General features: G+C 41.0%; 1 protein-coding gene across 2 annotated transcripts; it reads left to right on the forward strand.

Annotated features, from left to right (window-relative positions):
- Positions 1-6,849: 6,849 nt before the first annotated feature.
- On the forward strand, positions 6,850-20,613 carry LOC119744727 (galactose mutarotase-like). Of its 2 annotated transcripts, none has more exons than XM_038220805.1 (8): positions 6,850-7,007; positions 10,447-10,636; positions 12,184-12,338; positions 13,303-13,512; positions 14,238-14,319; positions 14,809-14,950; positions 17,126-17,300; positions 19,551-20,613. In XM_038220805.1, exons 1-8 carry the CDS (start codon positions 6,879-6,881, stop codon positions 19,623-19,625), a joined length of 1,158 nt encoding a protein of 385 aa, XP_038076733.1. In that variant the 5' UTR covers positions 6,850-6,878; the 3' UTR covers positions 19,626-20,613. The 2 variants fall into 2 exon arrangements, with proteins under 2 accessions (XP_038076733.1, XP_038076734.1); XM_038220806.1 differs by having other exon boundaries at positions 6,931-7,017.
- The last annotated feature ends 377 nt before the right edge of the window (positions 20,614-20,990 follow it).

Below are 20,990 nucleotides of genomic sequence, written 5' to 3' on the forward strand. Positions count from 1 at the left end.
CAAATAGCGCAACAATAGTGACACTGTGACAGAAGACTGGTGGGGTGATGGTGGAATACTTATCAATACTGCGCATTGCTTTCCGATCAGAGGGAATCAATATTATAGCGTGACCATGCATGGTAACGGTAACGGGTTATATTCTGAAACTTTAAGCGTGACACCCCCCCCCCCCCCAAATGCAAACGGATGGTCGTGTTTCGGTTGTTTCGGGGAGGCGTATCTCGTCGTGATTTCACCGCGTTTAACTTTACTCCATGATGACAATGTGTTTCCTCTACACTTTTACGATATAGGTCTATTTCGCTGGCTATGGGCTCCGTGCACAAGTACCCCCTCAACGACAAGGAAGAGAGAGTTTGGGGAGACCACTGGGAGAGACATTCAAAGTTATATTCCATTGATTCAGATAAGAAGGGTTATTCACTTGCGGTCTCTCCACGCATCTGGTGCACTCAATGCGCTGGTTGTATCGCATTAGTACGGGGTAATCATATACGATAGCACTGCCCGGCTATCTTCGCCATCAGCCAGCCAGCCAGCCCGGGAGCCAGTCAGTCAGTCAGTCGGGGGGGGGGGGGATCGGGGAGTCAGTCGGTCGGGGAATCAGTCAGTCAGGTACTGCTTGAGGAGTATAGGTTGGCCCCTAGCCGTGAACCAGCAAAAAAGAACACTTCACAGAGATATCTGCTAAATAGAGGGACCGTATAGCGCGCCGCTGTCGGATAGTGTAGTAGAGATCATGGATTCATACACAAAATTTTGCCAGTAGGCCTATAATGATCAAACTACGTGTGATAAAAAAAATTTGTCGCACTTCTCAACCCGGTTTATTTAAGGTCACGTTATGTTTTTTTGGCACAGTGTCGGGATCCAAACAACAAACAACAACGAAGGGTTCGTTACCCTTGGGCGTCCGGGGTCGGGCTGCCACTTTGATCAAGTGCATCATTTATCAACACGGTTCCCTATAAATGCCGTATTATGCGGGCTATTTTGGTCTTCCTTCACCACAATGGATAACTCATTTTTATTATACACGGTATAGGTTTTCCCGGCCAATTTCCTAAAATGTTCATTCACTTCTGAAATCGGTCAATCATTTTCGTCTGAATTTGAGAATCCCTCTGAATACGCGTTTCATTTTCGCTAACAGAGCATTCGATTCCATTTCAGTTCAATCAATTAAGTGATTGAGCAGCACCTTTCGTTTATGTCCATTCAGATTCGTTTACAATACTTCTTTTTCGCTTTTAGAGGGCGATTTCAAACATTCACCATTCTATTTCACTTTTAGTTTAATGCCATCGGCAGTGATTTCTTTTTCATTAACCGTCATTCAAATTAGCTGTACCTGAATTCAATTTAGAAAAGGTATATGCTTGCGTAAATGAATGCACAGGTAACGTATTTGGCCGTCTGTTTCTCAAAACCGAATGCACGGACAATAAAAACGATTGAACTTTCGTTGAATTGAAATGGGATTCAAGACGTGCATTCAATTTTACACGAAAACGAATGACCGATGTTCAGAAGTGAATGAACATTTCACGAAATTGGCCGGGAAAACCTATATTATTTTGTATATGGGGCTTATGGGCCCTACGTGTGACGAGAAATATTGAACAGAAATAAAGGGAAGTTATAATTTAAGAAGAAGCCCTATTAATAGCGGAATTTACATGCAGTTCTGTCTTGTGTATCTTATTAGCAACAGAACTATATTTATTTTTTTTAACCACTACCAATACCAATACCATTGTCATGCATCCCACAAAAAAAATATATACGGATGCATGAAATGGTATTATTTTGTGTGCTTGCCACGAAAGTGGCTCACCAAATCTCCGACTTCCCAAAATAGTTTACTCCGGCTGAACGGAACTGCCAACCAAGCACCATGGACGGGGACTTCGAGTTCATACGCAAATTTCTTGTGGTTTAATTAAATAACTTGTTGCGGTAGCACCATGTGACAAAATGTCTTTTGTGAGTATGTGTGGTTCTGAAAAGAACCGGAGGGTACTCAACGTTTCGGACGGTATACTTTGCCCGTCGTCAGGAGACTGAGGGTTTCCAACGGTGAAGTGGGTTTATAAATGGTGCCTGGAAGCAGTGAAGGATGAGAAGGATGCAAACCCAGGGTACTCCTGCAAGCCGTGGGATGCAAGCGAAGCGTTCTTGTGTTTATCAATTCTCCATCACAATACTGAAATGTTATAAATAGCAGGAGCACGTAACTTTTTTGCACTGGTCTGTGTACTATTTTTTGTTGGGGGGGGGGGGGACCTCTGATTAATGATACATGGGGCAGAGTTGAGAAAACATCGCATAAATCTTGATAAAGATTAATATATCCGCCCCCGGGTTCGAGGTTCAAAATACTCAAAGATAGACGAGCACAACCTGAGCGAAATACATGCGATGGATCAGTGCGGGAGGCGAGGGTCCCACCCGTGGTTTTGATCATTTTCCCCGATGTCGATTTGGGTCACGGGAGGGTGAGAAACTGGAAACCTCACGGTTGGAAAAGTACGGCCGGATTGGACATAACATCTCCGAGGGGGTAAACTCTGCAAAGTCAACCGGCTCTGAAATGTAGAGTCTTCATCTAAAACCCTTGATTTCTTACACTCAGAAAACACCCTTATAGTAGTCAAGTTTGACTAAAAAACAGTGCAACTTGCACCCAGCTAGCTAATCCTAGTATTTAGCTGGATGCAACTTTGACTATTTTCAAATGAAAACTGATTAGTGTTTTATAGCGTATAGGTTACATAACAAGGGCGTGGGGGGGGGGGGGGGGTAGCCCACACGTACACTGGTTGACTGGGGGGCATTGGATTGTGAGAAACTGCCGGTTGTAAGTATATTTTCTAACTTTTCAACAGCCTAAATGTATTAAAATAGCACCGAAAAACGAACAAACAGTACAAAAGTGTTAAATGCACCTTGTAATGTAAGTGCGCCAGTTCGCAAAAGATGTACATTTGTATCCTAATAGCCCCCCCCCCCCTAGTGTGCCCAGACGCGCCCCCCCCCCCCCCTTCGCTCGGTTCGAATTTCCACGACCGGGCAATTGTAGGATTTTGGCCATCCCCTCTCCCTCCCACCCCACCCCCACTCGCTGACACGGATCTTACGCCACTGCTTAACCATAGAGCCTGAAATTGTATCGTTCGGAACAAACCAATCCCTGGGGGTGGTTTTTGGTGCCCACAGGCGGTGTTTTTTTTTTTTACATGCGTTAGCAATGGAATCCAGTTTACGAAACCCCAAAAATATGCATGCCTGATGTTTTCTCTGTGTTTTTTTCTTCAATTTATGAAAGTTGCTAAACTGAGCTCAACTTTGACAGGTTTGCTAAGCATGCTAAGCACTCTTTAAGATTTCGAGCAAGCTAAAAAGACAAATGCACAAAAAGAAAATTATCCCGACGTACCTTTAATAATATTTTGGCGGGAACTGCTGAGCCGATGTGTGGTGCTCAGACGGAGCGAATTCATTGCGGTGCTGGCCACGAGTTAGCGAATCACTGAGTCAGATATCGTCAGTATTGCAAACTCTGGTCACTCTATCACGTGGTATAAAGATGGAGAAGCAAACGGCGATGCAGTAGCCGGCCGGCCAATCAGTCGGCTGGATTGGAGGTCACGTAATAAGATGGAACTTGATTGGTTGTAATAAGTCGTCACCGACACCAAGAAGTAACACTCTACGTGTTAAACAATTTTTTTTTTTCGATTTTCAGTTTTTTACATTTTTAAACATTATTCATCAAGGCCTACCATTGCACGAAGCTTCAAGAGCTTTACTTTAATAATTGCGCTAATTATCCATGGCAACTTTTGCGCAAAAGTGACAATTTTCGTTTTCACGAAGTAACACTCAAGTTCCATTTACAAAACGTTTTCACAAAGTAACACTCTCCGGATATGATTGCGCGCGCTGACCTGAAGTTGCACTTTCCTCGCAATGTATACATTGAAGAGTGTGAAAATGTACAGTTTCGCAGATTTTTCGGTTTCACGAACTAACACTCACCATTTTCCTCTTATTTCTTGTTGATTTAATACACAAACGGGTGAAAAACAGCAGATTTAATAAATTAAATTCATCAAGTGTCCACAACGAGAAACCCAACTGAAAATACTCTGCCGTTTTGACGCAAAGTGTTGTTTTAGAAGCGAAGGCGTTCAACTTCAGATGCCGTTTTCTCCGATTGCTTGTTTTTACTGGTATGTACATGAGTGTTACTTCGTGGTGTTGCTGACGAAGTATCCGTGTGATGTACAATTTTAACCTGGTGATTATATTAAGCAGAAAACTCGCCTTAGAATCGCTTTTACAAACTCCACGTTATTTACACTCTTAAAAGTCCACGGTAAGATTCGGACCAGAATCTGGGTCAATTTTGGTCAAAATGACACTAACGTGTAAAAATGACATTCTTAATTCTTGGTTAAAATTACAATTTTAAGTCAGAGAAATGTCATTTTGAGGCTGAAACGTGTCACATGTTAAATTTGACCCGTGGATCAAGTTAGGTCAAATCTTACCCGATGTCATGAAATTTCCTTTTACTTTTTATGAATTCTACCCCCACCCCACAAGCACGCGTGACCTGTCCGTTTATCAAACGTTCACAATATACCGGGAATATGGGTTAAGCATAATATTTAGGGTGGCCCATATGGGTTTTTTTTTTTCGAAGCAAAAGGTAGTACACGTATAATGCATGGCTGTGTGTACAATTAGCCTTTGGAGGGGATAATGTATATCATATTATTATGCGGGTATATTATTGATAAGGAGGTGAGAACTGATAAGATAAAGATTTTTCCGATGAGGTTGCTGTTGCGGCTGGAGGAGGGAGTTGTGAAACAAAAGGGTTCTCCGAAATGAGATTCCCTATTTTTTGTTGTCTGTGAGCACACTGGTTCAATAGTTATATACTGGCACCATGCTGGTATTGTTCGAAGTCAACATACAAGAGCGGAATAAAACACAAGGCGAACACGTCATAAGTAGGCCTACAAGTGAACAAACTCGATATCAATCATGTACACAATCATAAAAGGCCTTCATCATTATATTTTAATACAATATTTATTTTCATTAAGAGGGTCTACATAGACTTTCTTCACGAGTCGGCCGTATTAAATGGAAAGCGAAATAAACTCTTCATTTTTGATACTTGCGAGTAGAAACGAAAGCAATGTAATAAAAGTTCATTACAAAATGAATACCAGTCTGCTCTGATCAATAATTTAAAATTTGTGTTTTTAAACACAAAAGTGAGGCTTAGAACGCAGTCCCATCATAAAATAGTCTGGCACCATCCCATTAAACAGTTTACAACTTATAAATTAACCTAATATAAAGTCAGTATAAACGCTTGAGTGAGAGATTTGGTATTTAGCGCTGAACTGGTTCAAGACGTACCCTACAGACCGCTGACATTGGCAGATGCAATCATCGCCTTACTTCCAAGATCGTGGAGTACCACAGGGGTCGGTTGTTGGCCCTTTAGCCTATACTCTATATTCATCACCACTAGAAGATGTCTTCAATCACCATGGAATATCCAACATGATGTATGCTGACGACACCCAACTTTACATCATTCTCAAACAAGATGAAGGAACATCAGGGTTCAGCTTCAAGACGCTTGAAAGACATAAATATATGTGGTCAATACAAAACTGTCTGAAAATGAACGATCATAAAACTGAGATTATTTATGTTTCTAGTCGCCTTTATCTTGTAGTCCTATCACATGTATCACATTACATAATAATTCAATATGTCCAGTTTCAAGTGCTCGCACCTTGGAGTTGTATTTAATGCTCATCTTTCTGAATAATTATATCAGTAATGTGTGTCGTGCTGCTTCATTTGCCCTTCATAAAATTGGTACCATTAGACAATATTTGGATAAAAAAATCTACAGACAAATTATTCATTCTTTGGTTATGTGTCGTATAGATACACGTGGGCGTCGCCAGGATTTTTCTAGAGGGTGGCAAAGCACATTTTCCCCCGGAAATCCCTATACTTTTCCAGCATAGGCTAATCTCGATTTATCATTAAGGGAAGGGACATTCCCCCTCCCCCCCCCCAACCCATTAAATTAACAGCAATATGACTTCGCCTCTTTTTCTTTCTCCCCCCTTTTTGTGTGTTGTTGTTGTTTTTCCGGGGGGGGGGGAAGCGCCCCGCCCCCCCCCTCGCGACGGGAGAGGCGTTGGGGCGTGGGGGGGGGGGAGGGGAGCACGCCCCCCAAAAAGTTCGCCCCCCCCCCCCCGCATGCAGTCCCCCCCCCCCCCTCCCCCAAATTTGGCATCCGGAGAAAAACACAGTCGTATGAGTTACACGATTAGCTGGAAGAACATAAAATTCCTTTTCCGCGCTTTTGTGCCTATTTTCCATGGACCATGCGTCGGTGGAAAGGAAGTAGCGGTAGTTATTGTCTAAACATTAACCATGATATAAGTTTTGAATGGCGCCCCATGGGAGGATGGTCCCCCCCCCCCCCAAAAAAAAAACTATTTGATTTTACGGAGGTCGGGTGTCCAGTGAAAAAAAAAACCCACCTGTCTACCTTTCAGCACATTTTCGAGTTTACCACCGTAGGCTAAAACAGATTTTTTTTATATTCCTATCTTTCCATTGATGGTAATAAGTTACCATGATATCGAGGCACCACCCATCGAACGATAAAATCGGCCAGTACACCTGCAATCATCATGCGATCCGCGGATCCGCCAGGCCCACCTGGGCCTTTTAAATGACAGACTTTAGAGGGCGCTGCAAAGCGACTTTGGCTGACTGGTTCCTTGCTCGTTTTGCATGCATAGGATACTGATATATTGATAATGTGCAGGGGATCCGACTTTCGAACTTTGAAGCTTCGTTCATTCACTGATTCAGAACAGAAAGAAGATCGGAAAACGCCCACTTCCCGGCAAAGAAGCATTAAAAAAACCAAGATAGAAGCAATTGAAGTAAGTTACAGTAAGTTACGTTGTACTTGTAAGTTGTAGGGATGTGAAAGTCCTTCCTCAGCCATTTTGACTTCGGCCCATGGGCGCCCCCTGGCCTTGTTTTTGTTTTGTTTTTCGGGGGGGGGGGGGGGGCGGGAGTGGGTGGGTAATCCTTACTTTAAGGACCCCGTTGCTATATAGGAAGGGAAAGACTCACCAAAACAGTTGACTAAATGACACTCAAAATTGACATTCTGATATTTCTTGACACATCTGAACAATTGGCAGTAACACCTTCTTGATAATTATCAATATCAGACAGCAGGTTTAATTTTGCGCAGTGGCTATTGTTACGGCAGCCGTAACGCATTTCCCATTTTCTATCGTTACAGTAGACTGCAACTTTTCTAAAAACATGACAAGAAAATATAAAATTAGAAGGAAAAAAGTGAATTTGAACGTTATGAAATTCGGACTTTATTTCCCTTTTAAAAAAAATCCTCCAAAGCCTCAGGTTAGAAAAGGAAAAAAATTCGAGTGCAAAACTGAGATTCGAACCCGCAACCTCGCGGTGCAAAATCCTACCCTCTATCGCCTGAGCTGTCGCACTGCTCGCTAAAACGTGTGGAAACAAATAATTATATACCTGCGTGCATATCAAAAAGGTAGTGGATATTTTGCCGGAGGTAACGCCGGCAAACTAACGTTTTCTAAAGGTTTGCCGGCGGCAATCCATATCAACAGAGGGCGCTGTACTCTTTAAGATAGGGTTGAATTATAGCATGTATTAAATTCCCACTGAAGTTGTGTAGCACAGTCGGTGCTAGTCCGAAAATTTGGGACTCTCAATACTGTGTATGAGAGTCCCAAAACTTAAGGTATTGAAAACATGCAAAACAAGAAAATAGACTGGCACCTAAAACAACCAGTCCAACACAGCTTCAGTACTGCATCAATCAACAGTGCCAAAAGAATTTAAGAAACATGTGGCATGAAGTGGGAACTACTCTCAATTTGCTACACATTTTTGCATAGTCAAGCCACCAGACTATTGACACTGAATGAATAGGTCAGTCTTTTCAAATAGTTGGACCATGGCTGGACATGTACCAGTCTAGTATTTAGCCCCATTTTGAAATCACTTGACTTCCCTCTCATGTGCAAAATATTGAAGAAAAGTCTTCTTTAAAAATTGAATTAAGTCTGCAAACTTGGTTGGTGAAATACTGAAGACATTTTCTTTGCCCCAGTGGCATTTTTGGAGAAATTTGCTGGCTAAACTGTGAGTAAAGTGGGCCTGATTTAGTTTTGCACGTTTCAGAGCACTCAAGAGCCCTGTCTGAGTCGGTGCAGTGGTTAAGCAATGGCTCTAGTGAGTGGGATATCCCGAGTTCGAATCCTGATCCCCTCCACAATTTTAAGGTTTTTTTTTTCATCCCCAAATAAATAAGAATATTCTTCTTTTATTATTTTAATGTGTCTCAAACATTTTATTGCAGAGTATTACTTTGTCTTTTTCAGATTTGTGGCTCTGGAGGATTTTTTTTAAAGGGAAATAAAGTCCGAAATTATAAAATGGTCTGATTCCCATCTTGTAAATACAAAAATACAACGATAGTATTGGCATGGAACCAGACTGAAATTTGTCACCGGAAAATGTTTAAGTAAAAAAAAAACAGTAACTGCGCATGTTCAGTGCATATCCGGCAAACTAACGTTTACTGAAGGTTTGCCGTCTCCGGCAAAATATCCACTGCCTATCAAAAAGTATCGTAGAGGGCGCTAAACAACGACTGCCGTAACGATAGCCACTTCGTTAATTTTGTGGAAAGAGGGCAGGGCTTTAATTTATGAGGGAAGTTAAGGGGTAAAAGACATTGGTGACAACCAGAAAACAGACTCAAAAACCAAGATGGCAAACGTGAAAGCTCGATGCAATGAAAGCTCGATGTTGATTGGCTGATAAAAAATAAACATCTTATTTATTTTTTTTAGCAGCCAATCAGCATCGGGCTTTCATTATGTAGGGCTTTCACTCATGTTGTGAGAATTACATGCACGTCTGACTGCATAAAACAGTAGGAAAGTCACATTTTCTTTGAAAGTGCTTTCAAAATTACAACTAACAATGAGTTTATATGAAGAAAAAATACTGCTTTAGCTTGCAAAAGTCACTTTGGTACTGGACAGTCATCTGCAAAAGTCAGTTTTGAACAGAACTTGTCAAAAATACAGGTGTCCTAAAGATAAGGATTACCGGTGGGTGGGTGGGAGGTGTGTTGTGGTTGGACATGTGATTATTGTTTGAGGAAGGGATGGGGGAAAATTCCATACATTGACATCACTAACTTTTCCCTGCAGTGACCTAACGATCAGCCATCAGAAAGTGATAACATGCCCTAAAGTAAAAAGTCAAATTTAGCAGGGAAAAACATCGAAGCATTTAGGCCTATACTGAAAAAGAACACTTAAAATTTTCAGACCATTTTTGTGTGCAGGGTGTCCAGGAGGTAATGGAATTCTTTCCGTAGGGGGTATTGTAGTAGGGCCTTATTGTACCCATTTGCTTGACATGCATGGATCGATCGATACCAAATCTTATCTTTATCCTATGACATCATACATTTACAGCGAGTAACTCCGGCTAACATGCTCATCAGGAATTCACATGTCCTTATGAGCATGTTAGCTGGAGTTACTCAAGCTAATACATTCACACTTACAAAGGTAGTCTATTCACCACCCAGACCATTGTAGACTGGGAAAAGTTGCACAATAATCAACTAGGGTAAAATTAAAAGGTAGCTGGAGTATCCTTAGTCCCATAAATGTGACTGAAAATACTCGACTACCTTCGTATATAACATCACACGTGGATCTTCCCGTTGCTAGGGGAGCAGAAAATCAAATTAAGATCAAAATTATTTTTTTTCACTTGGAAACCACCCCAGCTATAGTATGACTGCTAAATAGGAAAAAAAATGTTGAATTCCATAACTTCAGAGGTCTAGTTATATCCAGTAATCATGGTAATTTGGGGCAGAATTCCGAAGGTTTGTAAAAAGCATATCCTCTCTGATATTTACTTGACTGTTTCCCGACCCCCCCCCCCCTAAAATAGTCACAAGGGCAATGGGGTCAGGCAGCCAGACTAGAGCTATAATCATCCACTGAGCGTGCATCAACGTTGGCAAAGCGCACCACGGCTGTTTCCTGTCATTCCAAAATCTTTGGCGCTCTGTAAAGTGCCCAGATGCATTACGCGGCTGCGGGTGAAGAGTGCACACAAGAGGGCGCGCCTCACATCAGAGAGCTCCAAAGATTACTGAATGACAGGCAACAGCCGCCGGCGCACTTTGCCAAAGCGGACGCACGCTTTCCATAACACCTGTCCATGGTGACAGCGATATGTGCAAGTATTCTGTTGATGTAATTAATTTCTTTATAATTATTTGGACAGAAGATGCCGATAACTCAGGAAGATTTTGGACACACCAAAGATGGCCGCCTGGTGGTCAGATACACACTCAGCAACAAGAATGGCATGGTAGTCAAGATCATTAATTTTGGCGCCGCCATCACGTCCATTGAGATGCCGGACAAAGCTGGCAACATTGCCGATGTGGTGTTGGGCCATGATAAACTGGAAGGTGAGCAACATTCCTTTCCCCCTTTTTTTTTTGGGGGGGGGGGGTTCCTATCCTTATCAGACATTAATAGGGCAAGTTCGCGCAAGAACTATTGTTGACAAATGGTTAACCATAGTTCGATTGAAGTAAGCCCGAGCTCTGTGTAGTTGACGATGGTTGACTGCTAGTTGACTATTTGGAACAAGCCTACCGCGGCTGGTCGCGCAACGAGTTATAGCTGGTTATATTTCCATAGCCAAGTGCAGAGGGGTCACACTTTCAACAAAAATGGCAGAAAACGAAACTGTGAACGCTAAATTTCATTTTCATTGCACAGTTTTTCCATGTTAGTTTATGATTATGTCACTTTTTTGTACAATGATGTTGCGATTATGTAAGATGTCCTAAACTATACACGATCACCTTTACTATTATTTGTGTAAATAAAGAGAAACAGCAAGTGTTGAATAATTATGCGACTGCCATTTTTTGACAGTCGTTGACATGACAATAGTTTGACTAGAGTGGTTTGCACTTCAATTTCAGTACGCATGCGCTAGGTTTCGTCATGAACCAACCACTAGTTAACCTCTGGTCCTTGCTTGAACTTGCTTGAACTTAAGGCTAGTTAACACTTGAAGCAAAAGCAAACATAAAGTAAAAGTAAAATGCCATATGTTGGGGATTTTTAAAAATAAAATCAGGCTACATGGACAAATAAAAACAGACTTCCCATTTATGTGCATTTTAATGTGTGACAAACAAGACTCGCAAAAGTTGCCGTTTACACTTTAAAGCTATAAAACCCATCAGACAACTTCTGGGATTTGAATTTTGGTGCTGTTTTTTTTTTACGGTTATCCGGGTACCCGTGTTTAACTTCAATAGGGTATCCGGTTCCCTTACTCCTCGTAAACGCACACCACTAGCACTTAGTCCATACATGTCTAAGATTGTAGCTCGTTCATATGATGGTGGCTTGCTTTGCTGTGTTTCCAAGATAGATTCTTTGTTAAAGGGAAGATACAACATTTGCAAACATCAAAAAATGAAATGATCAAATTATCACCAAATACCTTACTGGATTGTTTAGAATGGCAGTCTAAAGAATCCTGTAAAATCGTGGCTCCTGGTGTGTTGACATTTTCAAGAACAATTGTATTTTTCCAACGCTGGTCAGCCGACCAGCGTTGGAGAAGACTGGCTTTGTTCAAAATCTGCTTCTAATGTTTCCGTTAAATTGCTCCGTTTCATCTAAAGTGGGGTCAGGGAACCAGACTACAAGAACATGATTGGTTTTCTTGGTTTTTCCAGCATCTACAAGCCCAAAACGTGAAACAAGTCTGTTTAACAATATTTGCTATAACATACTTATCCTCCGAATCCTTTTATTTCTGAAAATTGCAGCAAAAGCAAATGTTGTATATTCCCTTTAAGTTTCAGACCTTTATTGCTCTCTCAAAACTGAAAGTAGTAATAATTCTGTAAACATTGTCTTTTTTTGTTTGATTAATGAATTTTTTTAGTATTTGTTGACTTTTTCATGCAAAGTTTGTTTGTCTTCACAGGTTATGAAAATGGTCGCTTCTATTTTGGGATAGTCGCGGGCCGCCATGCAAACCGAATTGCAAAAGGACGATTTGTGATCGACGGTAAAGAATACCAGTTGGAAACGAACAATGGACCAAATCATCTGCACGGTGGCTTCAAAGGATTCGGAGTGGTAAGTCTTGACCCAAACATCTGAAAGCGGAAGGAAAGATGTGTTATGGCGATGAGTGTAATTTAAAATCATGTACCTCAGAGGAAGACTCAAAATAATATATAAATAATGAATGTTTATGAGTGCAATGGTAAGAATAATTTCACAAGGTGACAGATGGAATGTTCCGTTCCACGAGGCAAAGCCAAGGGTTTCATCTGTCACTAAATGGGATGAATTTTTCCATTGCATGAATGTGAAACATTCAGTATTTGTTTTATACAACACCTGAATAAATCCTCGTCATCTGATTGGTCAGAGCCAACAATCGTGTTACCCTGCAGTGAAACTTCTACTTACTGTGGAATGGAACTTCTATTTTTGCAGTGTGGCCGGGCCATGGGTTAGAGCATTTTGTGGGCCATGTACTTGAGGGTTTGTAATGAAGAAAGATGGAAGCTGTGAAGAGGACAGCGAGCTCGTATTTCTGTGAAATTCAGATGTAATTGGGCCCCTAAAATTGCTCTATTTTGCAACGAAGTTGGGACATTTTTTCAAAATGGCAATGGCCTTCAGGACTACTTTTAGTGGTGATCATCTTTGATCATCTTCAAAAGTCACTGGTTAACGCCCAGAAAAATGAACAGAATATAAAAGATGATGAAGTAAGCTTTAATTTGATGTGTGTCTCAAACACTTTGAAGAGTTGTGAGTATTTTTGCCAAATTTTCAAAAGCGGGGGATTTACCAATGGGGCCCATGGTGGCTTGTTTACTGGTTTTGTTTACTTGTTTACAGGTCTGATAATGATTTTGACAGGGAGAGTTTGTCATCCAACAATCAATGGCTTAAGGAAGGGTCCATGTATATACCCCAAATTAGGACTGAAATGATCAGAAATACTTCATAAAGAGGCACAAAACAAAAACATCAAGTTGAAGTCATACTTGCTAATTGCCAAAGTCTTTGCCTTTTCACACTAAAGATGCTGTGGAATGCCTCAGTGGAGGGAACAACCCTCCAACTAACACACATTAGTCCGGATGGGGAGCAGAGCTACCCTGGCGAGCTGACCGCTGAGGTTACATACGAACTGACCGATGAGAACATTCTGAATGTCGTCTACTCGGCCGTTACTACCGCACCAACGCCTATTAATCTGACCAACCATTCCTACTTCAACCTAGCCGGCCATGTAAGTCCTTTCTTTCATTGTCTTGGCTCCCAGGTCGTGGCTGTGTTAAGGTCATATCAATCGTGAGGAAATCAGAGGTGCCAGACTATTTTCATTCATCCATCTTGGTATAGCTCCCCGATCTGCCAAACATCATGGTGTAAAGATCTCAAGCTAGTTGGCATTGATAGAGCTTCATTTGCAAGGTTTAATAAAGGTCAGGGAGAATTCGAAGACCAAAGTTCTACTAAGTTATTTTTGCAGAGCTTGCCTTTGCCATTAAATGCTAATTTTGTGGTCAACAGGGAGAACTTCAAGGTTTTGATGGCCAAACTTAATTTGAATTCTTCGCTAGTAATGCTGAAAGCTTTCAGTCATATTTCTGGTTAATTGTTTTCCTTTTTGTCATTACCAAGAAATCAGGCATGAGAATCTTCCTGTTCAAACAGGAATTCCTGGGGTAATTTTGGGTTTTTTTTGGCCCAAATTTCCACATTTTATTTGTTTTGAGCCAGTTTTGGTTTTTTTTGCCTGATTTCACATCTTTTTCCTGTTTTTGCACAAGTTTCCTGTTTTTTTTTTCATTGAAATTCATTCTCATGCCTGAGAAATTCATAAGCACTGATTTTGCTAATTAATTAGCGGTTGTAGTTTTTCACTGTCATCACAATCACTATCAGTGAAGAACACTTCACTAACTTGATGAATTCTGTATGTGCTTCCTTTTGTTTCCCTCCTGAAATTAGAATGGTGGCACAATAAATCAGCACAGAATCAGGATCGATGCCGACCGTTACATTCCAGTAAATGAGGAGCTCATTCCATCAGGTAACTTGCCGAAATCATTCAAGTTTTTTGTCGCAAATAATCTGGCATACTTTGGACCTTTAAGAACAAAGAACCTTCAAGTAAATTGGAAGGGAGGAAAAGGAATGAAATCTGTTTTGTATTTCTTAACCAGTTCGCGCCGGATTACGTTTTGCGGTATTTGGAACGAATGACGGATAAACACGCAGCGAGCGAGGCCTGAAATATCTGTCAGCGACCCACTCACATAATCAGAGTCCAACAGTTTGGGTGCTGAGTTACCATATGGTGTTGGATTTTGCAAGAGTAAGGAAGGATCCGAGTAAATCGGTCAAGGGGGCTAGGGTTAAAGAGGCCTGTCCTTCAACAAAGTACAAACCAAGAAATTATTTGCATGCAGCATTTAGTAGTCGCTGATAATTATCAGCGACCAGACCCTTTAAACCTCTCGTTTCTATAAACTGCTCCATCACACAATTGTTCCCTTCGTAAACACTTCTTGTTTGTCAGGTGAAATGGCTTCTGTCCAGGACACCGTCTTTGATCTGAGGGAGCAGGTGGAGCTGAATGATCGCATTAAGGATGCCCCTAAGGGTGGCATCGACCACAGCTTCTGTCTCAACTCTCCTGCCCTGGACAAGCCTTCAATCAAGTAGGTTACAGTGAAATCTCCTTAAGTCAAACTCTGATAACTCAAAACAACTGTTTAGTCAAACAAATAATCCATTGCCTTCAGTAGTATAATAATATAACCCTGCTTAACTCAAAACTCTGCTGAAGTCAAATTTTGAACCTGTTCCCTTGAGGTTTGACTTATGGAGATTTCACTGTACTTAAAAATTGTGTACTTGACAATTTGGAGTAAAAAATAGAAAAGTTTGAACTCCCATGCATCCACTTTATGAATGGAATACATTCCTGGACCCAATTGCTGCCATTTACGTTCAAGATAAAGGTCACAATCAAGTTTTTGTTGTTGTTAAAAATGGTGCCTTCAAAGTTGGTTGTTACAAAATAGTAAAAAATGATAACAACTTCCCAACCTTGTAAATGCCAGGCAACCGGCACTGTTACCAGAAATACCTGTAATCTTCTCCGATGGAATAGAAATTCAGTCAAGTGCTTTGCCTACCTATCCCAGCATGAATTTAGGGAATACATTTCTCAGAGGCCTCGCATCATTTCGAAAGGATGTCCTGAGGGGAAATATTTTTTGGCACCCTGTAGGATATTTAAGACATCCATTTTGTTACGCAACTTATCGTAAAATCATAAAACTGTTGCAGCATGAACCACCAGTTTTCAACGCTTGTTCAGGTTTTGACATCAATCGTTCAGGCTATGGTATCATCTTAAGCCTTAGATTCCCAGTAACATAACCATGTTCAAACCCAGTGAAAATGCGCCGACCATTTGCTTTGTGTGACAGGATTTGGTGTCTTAGTCACGAAAGTGGATTAATATTGTATTGGGGTAGTTACATTAGGGGCATAAAGTCTTGAAACTGAAGCCTGTAGTCAAAGTCAGAGATAAATCCGTGGTTTTGTAAATGCATCTGGACACTCTCACCATTAAGGCTAGTCTGATGAGTATCACCCGATGTCCATGGAGCCCAGTCTCCTGTCTAACGTCTGATATATCTAAGAATGCAGATTTATGCGATCTCGCGCCTCAGCTAATCGGAGTCGACTTTACTAAATCGTGACGTCATTTCATTCCCAAATCAGGACTAAATGTTTGATTGGTCAATTGGAATGCAGTGTTATGTAATACAACAACGGCCGGGCATAGATCTACAAAACCTAGACAAGCTTGGTGCATATCACATAACATAATACAGAGCGCATGACCACAGCCTTTTTTGCCTGTGTCTAGGTTTTTTTTAATCCATGTCTATGACACGACAACAGGTGAATGACTGAAGACTGAAGATATAGAAAGCGCACGGTGATTGGTCAAAATGTAGAGGTCATAATTAACCCCTTTCTTTACCATGGGCGACTTTTGTGACAAGAAGAACCCCCCTGCTGGTTCCCATGGGCGACTTTAGTCGACCAGGAAACCACAGAACACCCTCAACACAGATTATCTGAGATATATTCACTACTTTTCAGAAAGGCGGCATGTTGATGTGTTTGGCCGTCCATACAACAACCATATACCATCTGAAAGAGTGTTTTCGGATCGTTCTAATGGTGTAGTTTATTCATAGTGTTGCCATTACAAAAAAATGAGAAAAGTGCTTCAGAAGTATCCACGCACAAATTGAGGTATGGAGTGCCATTTGGTCATGTGGTGAAATGGCTTGCAGTTTGATAAATGGAACCAGATGAACAAACAGGCATAACTTTCTTATATTTACACATATGGACTTCATTTTTACATCACATACAAGAGTAAGGTTCAAGGAACAAACTTTACACACAACACCTATGATTTAAATCACTCCTTGGCAGTGAAAATCTGGGTTGAAAAAGCGAGTTTTGGACTCAGGCTTGCGGTCATTTTGTTCACGCTCTAGTGATTTCCGCATGACTGAGAAAACAATTTGGTCCTGGGGAGAGCCAGGTCAATAAACAATGTGGTAATGAAAGGGTTAATCAGCGATTCTACTCACATATCATTATTACATAGACTACATTAAGGCCGCATTCAAGTTACTTGGTGCGGCTAGAAATAACACACATGTCTATGGGAAGTGGCTGCAGCGGCTTCCATAGGCGCGTGTGTAATTTGTAGCCGTAGCCAAGTAATTGGGACACGGCTAAGCCACAATGTTCCTGACCTTTGACCCCTGAGCTAAGTGAATAGCCCCATCTGATTGCAGGCTCGTAGATCCAGCCAGTGGCCGCTCCTTGGATGTCTCCACCACTCAGCCGGGAGTGCACTTCTACACCGGTAACTTCCTGGATGGTTCCACTGCTGGCAAGGAGGGAGTCTGCTACCCGAGAAATGGCGGCTTGTGCCTGGAGACGGGCAACTTTCCGGATGCTATCAATCATGTAAGTAGAAGTCTGACCCTCCCCCCTTCAAACCTCTCTCCATTTCAGACAGGCGTTTTGGAGTTGCCACAATCCAAAATGTATTTAGTGCGACTCAAATTCAACCTACATAGAATTTCCTTGTAATTGACAAACTATATGTCATGCTTGTTGGCTTGACGGGACTCTGGAATCATTTCAAACAAGCGCAAAAATTGATCTTTCGCGTGTAGTCTCTCCGGGCCCGTCGCCAAGGGGGGGGGGGGGCGCCTGGTGGGGCCGGGCCCCCCTTGGCGAGCCATTGCCTCCCCCCCCCCCCCCAACAGCAAAAGCCATACTTTTGTATTTTTTATGATAGTGGGTCCCCCTAGTTGATACTATGGGCCCTCCTGATGCTCGGGGCTGGCGACAGCACTGAGTCTCTCCCTTCCGTTTCTAACGTCTAAGTTAATTCAGATCTGCAGAAAATAAAAGGATCAATTCTTTTGGGTCAAATAAAATATACAAATTGAATAATCGTTAGGAGGAATTAAAATTGAATATGCGGAAGAACATGGGTAGAACTGCTTCAATTAGTTATGAAGTTGTACATTGAGCAGCCTAAACAATAAAGCTATATTGCCATCTTATATCAATGGCAACAGTTATATTTTTACTTCTTAAAGGGCTCATGACATGAATCTTACTTGGAAACATACTTTGTATAACTTTCTAATCCTCTTAAAAGTATGAAAACTATAATGCACATGCCTTTTTTGTTAATTTGATTGAAAAGTGCACTTTTTTTAAACATTAAATTATTTGTATCGTTTCGGTTTGCGGTAACACCATGTGGTAATAACTACTGCTGCGAAGATATTTAGTTCTGAAAAGAACTTGTCCTGCTTATTCTCCGTCAGTCTCCTGACGATGACTAGAGCAGGCTAGTTGAAACGTTGAGACCAAAGACAACTTCTTTTAGAACTTAAAGCAGGACTGTTCTGATCAGAACAAAAACTACTTAGCGAAAGTTGATAATAAGCAGGACAAGTTCTTTTCAGAACTAAATATCTTCTAAGCAGTAGTTATTACCACATGGTGTTACCGCAAACCGAAACAATACCGATACTCCACCATGCAAAGCCTAAAATCTTATATTAAATTATTTTCCATGCTTTCCCAGACAAGTTAGGGCACTGTTGCTGTGATGTCATTTCAGGTAGACACTGTTCACTTTGGGGTTTCCTGTTCAAATGGTGACCCAAAATTTGCTCATTGGCTGACTGTCACGTACTGAAACAATAACAAATCACCAAAGAAAAGAACATTTATGATAGCAAAATATCCCAAATTCTGGCAAATTTTAGTGCTGCAACATTGAGGTTGCTGCCTGAAATGACATCACACTTTTGCTCATGAATATGGTAATTTACATAAAAACATAAAAGGCACCAAGATGCCCTAAAAAATGGCAAAATGAAAATTGAAAGTAAAGTTAAATGGGACACGACGGTGCATTGTCAAGGATTGCATTAAAACATTTTTTTTACATGGCTCTTTAAAGGGAATGTACAACATTTGCAAACATCGAAAAATAAAACTACCAAGTTTTTACGAAATACCTTACTAGGATGTTGGTAAATGACAGTCTAAAGCATCCTGTAAAATTATGGCACCTGGTGTCAAGTCATTTTCAAGAAAATGGTATTTTTGTATACATTTCCAACGGTGGTCGGGGGACCACCATTGGAAAAACCTAACTAATTTTCAACTACTGCGCCAAATTTACAATTTTTTTTTTCAGTCCAAATTTTGTTTGCTATTGGTTACATGTTCATGAACGGGTGCAGTCCAGCTAGACTGGTTCCCTTACCTTACAATTTTCCAATATCTATGAATTGATCCATTTTATCTTTAGTGGAGTCAGGGAACCAGACTACTTAAACATTTTTGTTTTCTTGGTTTTTCAAGCATTTTCGAACACAAAACTTCAAACATGTCAGATAAACAATATTTGATCTATTTTTATACTGACCCCTCAAATAGTTCATTTCTGAAAATTACAGCAAAAGCCAATGATGTACATTCCCTTTAAATTGTGTTTCCCACTATAACTTAAAATGAGGGCACGTTATGGTGCTGTTCAAAAAGACTTATTGTGAATCATTGTGAATTTAAGAATACTTTTGATTTCTGGGAAAAAACTTTTTTTTCAGTTATGGAATAATATTATTATGGAATGCATGAATGCATTATATCTTTGGTTGTTTGTTTGAATTCTTAACACTGCAGGATAACTTCCCAAAAGCTATTTTGAGGCCCGGGGAGAAGTACCTACAAGCAACAGCTTTCAAGTTCAGCTGGTAGATAAGGTGCAGTCATCCAATCAGTGAAGAGCAAGATGACGATGGGTCCAAGCATCGGCTTCTTAAACATGTCTTAAAAACATGAGATGTTTTTTTTCTGAAGATACTTAAAAACGCATTCCCCGTGCTATTTTCGAGTTTCACATCAAAAATTAGATTTGTTTTTGTTTTTTTCAATTGCTATGTTCCAAGCATTAAATAGTTATTCATTCTTGAATAAGTGAATGACTTTTGTATTGCTAGAAAAATAGCAATTTAGAAAAGAAATCTATTTCCCAGGATGAAACATGAAAATAGCCTGAGGAATGCAGTTTTATGTGATGTACTTTAAAATCCATTGAATAGTGTTATTTAGTCAGAAGTTATGGGTTCTATGCACAAGTGCCCCCTCGACAGTTCAGGAAGGGAGAGTTGGCAGAGACCACTTGGAGTAACATTTGAACGCCGGACGGTGCTTGACGCTCATGCGAAGACTCTATGGCTTCGTGCACATTCAGAATAAAATAAGCCATGCGTACTTTGCGCCATACGTGTGCGAACCAGTACGCCCACGCGGTGTGTCCAGTCCAAGGGGCAAGCGCCCTCTCTCGTTGGCGCACGGAGCCCATAAGGCAATTTTTTTTAGAATAAGGGATCGCATGATTGCATAGAATATCCAGTTTATTCAAGGCTTAGTTGACTTTCCCTCGCTACCTGGCAAATTCAACAAGGCCAGCCCAGCAGTCAAAATCAATCAAGTGACTGTTGTTAACAGTTAAGAGCTCCCAGCCGATTCACTGGCTGTGACTGTTTATGTAACTTGGTACAGCTGTGCTTTGACTGTACATGTTGGTGATTGATAAGCCAGCTGTGCCTACCGCTTGTCCGCTTTTGTCTCTTGACTGAATTTGACTAGTCATCTAGTTTGAAATGTCATCTGACTGTTTGTGACTAGCCCGTGTTTTAAGGCATGGCAGGGGCGGAGGATCAATTTTTGACCGTCTGTGACTGTTAAGACAGGAGGGTTTTAATAAGGGAATAAATGTGTGCTCCGGAGGTTTTTATCACTCGTTTAATACCGCTTAGAGTCTGGGTGCTGATAATTACCCGAGCCGTAATTTTATTATTCATAAATACCTCAGACAGTTTAGCTATTCCTATTGGTCGAGAGCCCGTCACGTGGCCGGTCTTAAACGGATGATAAAGACATGGCTAGCTGGTCTTAAACACTTTTCCAGTGTCACAATAAAATGTGGACTCCTAAAAATCCAGTGCCTCTTACCGTTTCATTGGTTGAACGTTCACAATCCTCACGTAGGCATGCGCAACACTACCAGCGAGTCATTATTTTATAGTTCAAAATTCCAAACACAACACCCCAGGTGCG

The sequence above is a fragment of the Patiria miniata genome, unplaced genomic scaffold (genome assembly GCF_015706575.1).
Source record: "Patiria miniata isolate m_02_andy unplaced genomic scaffold, ASM1570657v1 HiC_scaffold_7, whole genome shotgun sequence".
NCBI lineage: Eukaryota > Metazoa > Echinodermata > Asteroidea > Valvatida > Asterinidae > Patiria > Patiria miniata.